The 8,193-nt window shown below is 56.8% G+C and overlaps 1 protein-coding gene across 3 annotated transcripts; it reads right to left on the bottom strand.

The window, feature by feature from the left end:
- Positions 1 to 2,586: 2,586 nt before the first annotated feature.
- Positions 2,587 to 8,069, bottom strand: NAA10 (N(alpha)-acetyltransferase 10, NatA catalytic subunit). 3 transcript variants are annotated; one of them, XM_023753016.1, is made up of 9 exons: positions 7,929 to 8,069; positions 7,589 to 7,659; positions 7,358 to 7,456; positions 6,968 to 7,026; positions 5,960 to 6,005; positions 5,758 to 5,873; positions 5,512 to 5,556; positions 3,585 to 3,669; positions 2,658 to 2,894 (listed from the first exon to the last, which is right to left on the bottom strand). In XM_023753016.1, exons 3-9 carry the CDS (start codon positions 7,442 to 7,444, stop codon positions 2,658 to 2,660), a joined length of 675 nt encoding a protein of 224 aa, XP_023608784.1. In that variant the 5' UTR covers positions 7,445 to 7,456; positions 7,589 to 7,659; positions 7,929 to 8,069. The 3 variants fall into 3 exon arrangements, with proteins under 3 accessions (XP_006087739.1, XP_023608784.1, XP_023608785.1); XM_006087677.3 differs by lacking the exon at positions 7,589 to 7,659 and having other exon boundaries at positions 2,587 to 2,894; positions 7,929 to 8,054; XM_023753017.1 differs by lacking the exon at positions 7,589 to 7,659 and having other exon boundaries at positions 2,877 to 3,001; positions 7,929 to 7,949.
- Between the last annotated feature and the right edge of the window lie 124 nt (positions 8,070 to 8,193).

The following is an 8,193-nucleotide window of genomic DNA, read 5'->3' as shown; positions in this document are numbered from 1 at the left end:
TCAAAGTCAGGCTCTGTACACGTGTGAGCACATGTGACCTAGACCTGCAGCCCTTTGGGAGGGCGGGGCAGGGGTGCAGGTACTTCCTGCCTTTCAACTATAAGCAATTCTCTTACCCAGAAGGGGAAAACATACCTCCTCAGCTTGCTGCCCACCCCCCCTCCCCCAGTACCAAGGGCCTTCTCTAGGATGTTATGTGTCCATGAGGCTGGGGCTGGGAGGCTGGGGAGCTGGCCAGATCCCAGCAGTCCCAGGACCTGGGCCTCCAGCAGCAGGTCTCAGCTGTACCAACTGTTCGAATCCTTCAGCAAGACAGGTGAGGGAGCCTCTCCTGCCCCCCTCCTGCAGCAAGGGTGCCCCCACCCCTGAAACTGCTCCTGTGTCAGGAACCCATGCTCCTCATCAGCAAACTCCAACACAGCTTCCCCCCCTTTTCCTCCATCCGATCCCTGAGTGATCCCTAAAAGCCCTTCGCCCATCCAACAGAGCCTGGCACAGGGCTCAAGCCCCCAGGAAGCTGCTGATGAACTCACCTCAGCCCCTACTTTCAAATGTTCTCCTCAGTCTTTTTCTGACTCCAGAAATGCTGACGCAATGCCCCATCCAGCCAATGCTTTAAAACCTCAAGTAATTAGCCCTAGCTTTTAGGACACTTGTTTGGCATTTAAGGCCTTAACTAGCCTCAGTTCTATTGTTCCCAGAGAATTCAAAATCCCATTATCCTGCATTAGGCAGGGACCAGATCTGCGGGACCTTGCTAAACCTGTTAATGAGTGCAGTGTACACTTGGTCCTGAGGGGTGACCACAGGGCTGACGTGGTCAGATCTGCTGCATGGCTGACAGAGCAGAGGGGAGATGAGATAAAAGGGGAGGTTGTTACAAGCAGTCCACATCAGAGCAAGAATTGGGCCGTGAGGCCCCTCTTATTTACCTACAAATCAGCTCTCCAGAAGTTTAACATTGCACCTCAGTGTATAGGCTCTGGGGGGCGGGGGGGAGGTGGAACGCCCCCGCAGCAGCGTATCCCAGCCACATGGCGAGAGGGTAAGGGAGCCTGCCTTCCCTCCATCAGCCTTCCACCCACAGCTCGGTTCATAGGAATGGAAGCGGCCCCTCCCAGAGGAAGGTGCTGCAGAGGCGAGGAAGTGCTGGGCCCCAAGGGCCATTCGGGCCTGTGGCTTCCCCTCCCCCTCCCTCCCACACCCCCCCCCCCCGCAGTTCCCACCTCCGCCCAGGAAACTCAACCGCCTGGGGGCGGCCGAGCTTCAAGGGCCCGCAAGGGAACAGGGCACCGAGGGCAAAGGGTGTGCTAGGTCCCTGTGGGCTGGGCAGAAGGAGGAAGGCGGGCGCCGCGCAAACCTCCACCGGCTCCCTCCCACCACCGTTGGGGCGCGGCCTAGGCAGCGCCCGTGGACGCTTGCCTCCGCCGCCGGACCAGTCAGAGCCTGGGAACGAAGCCCGCCGCCGCTTGCGAACCAGAAGGGACTGACGCCAGACGCGGAGGGCGGAGCGAGTAACGGAGCCAATCAGAACAAAGCGCCGCCGGAGCCAGCGAGCGAGCGGCAATGCGCAGACGCAACCCTCAGACCTTACCCCCGCCCCCTAGCTTCAGCTCCCCCGGCTGCCTGCTGATCACGTGTCAGGCGCCAGCCAATGAGAAGCGAGCTCTAGCCCAATGGCGAAAAATTCAGCCAGGCAGGGGGAATAGCGTGCCATCTGCAGTAGCAGGGACATAAGGTAGTGACAGCTCAGGAGTGCTGAGCTTCCCTGGGAGGTGGGCAGCCCAGACAGCCTGCTCTGGGGCTAGGAGCAGCAAGTGATGGCGCTGCAGCCAGAAAAAAGGGCACAGGAACAAATTTGGGGATTATAGTGAAGCTGTGAAAAATAAAAGGCTTATATTCTGCATGAAATGACAGTATGCATTTGTCAAAATCCATAGAGGGAAATGTAAACCCTGGACTATAGTTAATAATGTATCAATATTGGCTCATCAATTGTAACAAATGTAACACAATACTAAATGTTAATAGGGGAAACAGAGGGGGTAGATGGGGTGTGTGGAAACGCCACACTATCTGCTCAGTTCTGTAAACTTAAAACTACTAAAAATAAAGTCTATTAATTATTTTTAAATTAAGGCTTAGGTTAGGAAGTAGATTCAAGGGACACAGGACCCACTGACCTTTTGGATGCAGGAGACGGAGGAATCAAAAACAGTTGCCAGAACTTCAGCAACTGGGTAGCTGGTTGGGCCATTATCCAGATAGGACATCAGTGGAGAAGCTCGATGAGCAGTTGGACTTAGGCATCTAAAGCCCAGCAAGGCAGTGAAGAGCAGGGCTCAGAAGGCAGAACATCTGTCTCCAAGGTGGGGGTGGCTCCCAGAACTCCAAGGTCTCCCTCCCTAGCGCCCAAAGATGCTGAAAGCCATCAGACTTGGGAGTTCCACCTCCAAAGCCCACACGAAGCTACTCGGACTTTCCAGGATGCGCTGTGCCAAAGGGTCGTGAGGTCCAGCCCCACAGGGACACAGAGGGGCCTGAGAGAGGCAACCCCCCACAAACGCGCACACTCGCACACACAAACCCCCCCCTGGGTGAAGTTTATTGTGTAACCTCAGGTGAGGATGGGAGGGCCAGGGCAGGGAGAGGAGGCTCTAGGAAGCTGAGTCGGAGGCCTCTGAGCTGTCCTTGACATCGGTGCTCTCTGTGGTCTCGCTGACCTCGCTGAGGTCCTTGCTGTCACCACCGCTGTCCTCGGCAGCCAGGCCCTTCTCCTCACGACCGGGCTCTCCTGAGCCGGGCAATGAGTTGCCCTTGCTCTCCGCCTTGTTCTCGATGGCGCCCAGCACTGTGTGCCTGCCCTTCTCCTTCAACTCCAGGTGCCGCCTCAGCTGCCACCAGGAGCCCAGGGAGAAGCAGGAGGAAGACGACAGGACCTAAGTCTCCAGACCATGTAGGCCCTCTCTGGCTGCCCAAGGGAGCCTGTGTCTGTCACTTGCTGGGGGCAGAGGGTAAAATGAGAGGCAGCAGGGCCAGGGTAGGAAACACAGGCCCGCATTGAGTTGAATCCTGGCTCTGCTCTGCCTGGGGCTGTTTTCTCTCCTGTAAAGGGAGTATGCTCATGCCTCCCTCATTTGGGCTGCTGAAGGACTTGACTTTCTCCTCAGCCCTGTTTTGTCTTACCCCTGAGCCTTGGGGAAGGCCATGGCTGTCCCCAGGCCCCCACTGCTATCCTGGAGCCCTCATTCTCAGTGCATCCAGGGGCCTCCCTCCCTTGCCTCTCACACCACGCCTCAGAGTGGCACAGGCTTCTTCCTGAGAATGGAATCTTGTGGCCTCCTTCAAAGCCCTGACAAGGCCCAGCTCCCTGACAGCTGGGGAAACAGGTGATGAGCACCATGACTCCCAGCAACGTAGTCACAATGGCTAGCACCTGATCCATCTTGTCTCTAGCCCATCACAGGCCTCCTACTGTCTCAGGGCCCCTGGGAGCTTCACCTTCCCTCCAGCAGGGGCTCCCCTACTTACCTTGCTCTTCTTTATCTGTGGGGACTGTGGCCCTGGCCCCCCCCGAGACTTACCTCATCGGCCATCTGGGTGAGATCCCGCTTCATGGCATACGCATCTTCCCCATCTGCGTAGTATTTGGGTTCCACTTCACTGATCCTGTGGGCAGGGGTTGGAGAGAAGGAGGACAACCCGAGAATCAGGGGTCAAATTCTCCTCAGCTTTCTGGCGTCATATGCTAGTGGGGCAAGATGTCATTTCCACCCAAAGGACCCTTTTGTAGACAAGCCCCATTTCCAACACAGCCTTCCCTCTGCTCTGTCAAGCAGTAAGTAGTACCCAGCACCTTTATCCCTCTCCCCACTCCCCGGGTCCTGCCATGGTCCTGCATATCCTAACCTGGTTACCAAGAACTTTCTGTGGTTTCTTGTGAGCTGAAGCCCTGAATTTAACCATCCTCTCCCTCCCTGCCCTGCTCCCTGTCACTTACCGAGAATGCACTGTCGGTCCCTATGCCTCGCAATTGGAACGGGGAGGAGGGTGCTGCACCCTCTGTTCCTGCCAGGCACTGCCAGGCGTGGCCCTGGCCTGAGCAGTGCAGGGGCTGAGCTTTCACTGGAGGTGTGCCTGCAGACTTGGGCATCTGCCACTGAAAGGGGGCCTGGACTCGATGGCCTAGAAAGTCCCTGCCATACCTAAGCCCCTGGAATGGTTGATCAGAGGTATCAGCATTTGGATCAAAGACTGCTCCTCAGATTTTATCACTGTGGGGAGGACAGGAGGCCCACAGGTGCACCTCTGCCCTTCACATCTGTCACATCCACCCAGGCCCTGACGCCCCCACCGAGGCGATGGAGGTGTTGCAGGGCCATGTGCTCTGCTCTAGTTGCATTACCCTGAACTTTTCAATGTGTTTTTTAAAAAAATCTGAATGCAGCCCACCCAGAATCGTGCGTGCCTCCCTGCACAGCCTCACATGGGAACTCTAGACCAGCAGGTCCCATAGGTGGCCACCAGACACGTGGCCCCTTGAGACGTGCTGCCAGTGTAAAACACACCGGAATCTAAAGACTTAGCAAAACAAAAGCGGATGTAAAGTAACTCAATAATTTCTTATATTGGTTACCTGTTCAAATGAGAAGAATATGGATTTATTGGGTTAAATAAAGTAAATTATTAAAATGAAAAAAAAAATATTGTTCCTCAAATGCCCTTCACAACAGTCCCTTCTCATCCTCCACCAAACTGAGGCTGAGTCCTGTCTCAGGGGGTTCCTACATGGACAGCCCACCCAGCCTCACTTTCAAGTAGCTTTTGCCATCATGGATTGGATGCGTCGATTCCCTGCCAGGGTCTCTCTGTCCTGTGCCGGGCATACAGAGACTCCAATGTCCCTGAGTGGACCCGCCCTCATCCACCAGGATGCCTAGGGCTCTGGGTCAGCGGGCGCTAACCTTTCGGATCTCACGGACCACCAGTGGTCTGCGGAACCCCGGTTGGCGACCGCTGCGGTCCCTCTGCTCCCCAGGCTGACAGCACATCCTACCTGGATGTGCTTAAGCTTCTGTAGCAGCACATTCTCCTTTCTTCTGGTCCCACTTGGATGCTTTTAGGTACCTGGCCACTTTGAGTTCTATTCCTAGGCTTCTGCTCATGTCCTGAGCCCTCATGTATACTCCCGAGTAGCCCATGTGCTCCTCACCACACTGCCCATCATCTGCTCTCGGCCACCATCAAGCAATCGCTCCTCCACCCAGCAAGACACACCACACATCCTCCTGCATCACACAATCCTTGGGCAGATGGCAGCAGGCAAGTGCTGTTGCCACTGAGAATGGAGGAGGCACCCTGGCAATGTGTGTGGAGTCCAGGACCTGCTCCCCATCTCAGCTGCCCCTGCCCCCCAAGCCCGGAAGGCAGCTCAGTCCATGTCAGCCACATGGATGAGCCAGCCAGACCTGGGACCACCCCACTCCATTAGAAAAATCTAGATCTACTTACTGAAAGTTGAGGGTGTTGGAATAGAGGTGCAGGGCGGCCCGGTTACTGCAGGGGAATAAGGGACTGCTGAGCTGCACAGACTCGGCCAGGCAGGGACAGCACGTCGAGGTCCTGCCCCTTTTCCTAGTGCCCCCTCCCCACTAATCCCACTCCCCAGATCTTCTCCAAAAGCCAGGGCACCCCCAAGACCCACATCAACACAGTATCTTCTCCCCACTCCTCCCTTCCCTCGGCCCCGGCTTCCACCTCTTCCTGACATGCAGGGAGACGTATTTGGCATTGAAGTTCTCGATCATGGCTCGGGAGGCCTGGTCCATCAGCTTCTGAGCCAGGCCAAGGCGCCGGTGGGAACGCTTCACAGCCTGGAGGAAGAAGGCTAGGAGCTTGAGGGCTGCCCCAACTAACCCCTACTTCCACCCCCATCAAAGCCTGCGTGGGCCCTACGCACCAGTGAGGTGATATGTCCGTGGGGCACATCATCTGGGTCCTCTTCCCTAGATCAAGAAGAAAGGAGAGAGGTTAGCAAGGAGCCTGGTGAAGATGTAGCCACCCCCACCTCCCGGCACATGCGCATGGCAGGACCATGTGCCAGGAGGTAGCCCCAGATCTGGGGTGGCAGGAGAGCTGGGACTCTCAAACCCCTCACCGCAGCCAAAAGACATGTGTAGTGTCAATGGAGTACAATGGAATATGGTTCAGTGATAAAAAGAAATGCGCTAGCAAACCATGAAAAGACATGGAGGAACCTTAAATGCACATTAGTAAGTGAAAGAAGCCAATCTGAAAAGGCTACCTCGTTTCTGATCGCAGCTAAATGACATTCTGGGGATAGGCAAATCAAAACTATAATGAGATACCACCTCCCACCTGTTAGAGTGGCCATTATCAACAAGACAAGCAATGACAAGTGTTGGAGAGGCTGTAGAAAAAAGGGAACCCTCATCCACTGCTGGTGGGAAGGTAGACTGGTACAACCACTATGGAAAGCAGTCTGGCAATTCCTCAAAAATTTAAGAATAGAGCTACCATATGACCACAACCCAGTAATCCCTCTCCTGGGGATAGACCCGAAAAACTCTGACCCTAACCCTAACCCAGCCAGTGTGGCTCAGTGGTTGAGCGTGGACCTATGAACCAGGAGGTCAAGGCACATGCCCAGGTTCCAGGCTCGATCCCCAGTAGGGGGCGTGCAAGAGGCAGCCGATCAATGATTCTCTCTCATCATTGATGTTTCTATCTCTCTCTCCCTCTCCCTTCCTCTCTGAAATCAATAAAAATACATTAAAAATTTTTAACTGAAAACTGAACTTAAAAGAGTCTAGAAATTAATTTTAAAAAAACAACCCAGGCAGCACCCACCAGACACGTGCAGTGCTGGTGCCCCCACCCCTGTGGAAGAGCCATGCCCCATCCCCCAGCTCCCACACCAGGCTTCTTTCCCTCCTTGGTAACTCACATTTTGGCCAGGACATACCCCACAATCTTCCCATTCTCATCCTCAGCGATGTAAGAGAGCTGGGTGACGGGGAGGAGAAAGAAGTCAGAGAACAACTTCCTGTCAGAGGTGAGGAGCCCTTAGCAGCCACCTAGTCCCATAGCTCGCTGTGTGCATGACAGACAGAAGTCCCTCCAGTGGTAAGTTCAGTAACAGCTCCTGACCTCCAGGCCAAGTGCCTTGGTTTCCCCATTCCACACTCTGCCCTGTCGTAGGCAGGGAGAGGACAGACACAGGTGGGAATCCTGCCCCTCCCTTGGCCCAGTCCTTAAGCTCCCCACCCCAGCTGAGAGCACCCACTCCTCCCAAACTGACGCCTCGTGTCCCCAGTCCCCAAATCCAGCTGCCCACCTGGGGCCAGGAGAGGCCATGGTAGAAGTAGTACTTCATTTGGTAGTTCTCCGGCAGGCACAGCAGGTTGCAGTGCTGCATGTTCATCAGGTCCTCTGGCTGCGGGAGGAGGGCAGGGGAATGCGGTCAGACCAGGGGCTGCAGTGACTAAGCAGGCCTGGGTCCTGTCAAAGCCCGCTCGCTGTCTGTCTATTCACACCCACCGCCCCGCCTCGCTCCCGCCCGCCTTACCCCCGCAGGGCTGGGCGGGCCTGTCTTTACACCGGTCTGGCCCACAGCCACTGTGCAAAAATCGCCTGTTCCTGGAATGAATGTGGGTGCAAGGGGAGCTCCCAGACACCATCCAACTGAGCCCCGACATCCCGCAAAGACGGGGTTTGCAGCCCCGACCCCCTCTCCGGGTAGGTGCGGCCCCCTCTTCGTGTAGGTCCAGCCCCACGGGCACGATGGCCTTCACCAGCCCCGCACAGGGCGGCCGGGCCCGGGACTCTAGGCCCCTCAAGAGCATGCGCACGCGGCCACCCAGCCCGCACCCACGCCACGCGGACAGTCTTCCGCCCCGGACCCTCACCCTCGCATTGCGGATGTTCATGACGGCGGCGAGGATGGCGGCTCCCAGCGGATCGTGAACGCGCAGTCAGCTGCTGCTGGCCGGACCCGGGCTGGGGCTGGGGCTGGGGCTGGGGCCGGGGCCGGGGCCGGGTTCGGGCTCGCGGGGGCGGCGGCGGAAGGGGCGGTGCGCACCGGGCGGTCCACAGGCCGGAAGTGCTGCCGTTGCGCCCGCCCTCGTGGCCGCACGACCAATGGGGGAGGCGGGCCGGGGGCCGGGGCGGGGC

This window comes from Myotis lucifugus, unplaced genomic scaffold (assembly GCF_000147115.1).
Source record: "Myotis lucifugus unplaced genomic scaffold, Myoluc2.0 scaffold_40, whole genome shotgun sequence".
NCBI classification, from domain to species: Eukaryota; Metazoa; Chordata; class Mammalia; order Chiroptera; family Vespertilionidae; genus Myotis; species Myotis lucifugus.
Note: the sequence above shows the minus strand (reverse complement) of the source record. Positions and strands in the feature narration are given on the sequence as shown.

Coding starts and splice junctions, on each gene's coding strand:
- NAA10 (XM_006087677.3), bottom strand. CDS start 7,949: ATGAACATCCGCAATGCGAGG. Junction 7,457..7,928: donor TGAACATCCGCAATGCGAGG/GTGAGGGTCCGG, acceptor CTCCTCCCGCAG/CCAGAGGACCTGATGAACAT. Junction 5,557..5,757: donor TCCCTGCATGTCAGGAAGAG/GTGGAAGCCGGG, acceptor ATTCCCCTGCAG/TAACCGGGCCGCCCTGCACC.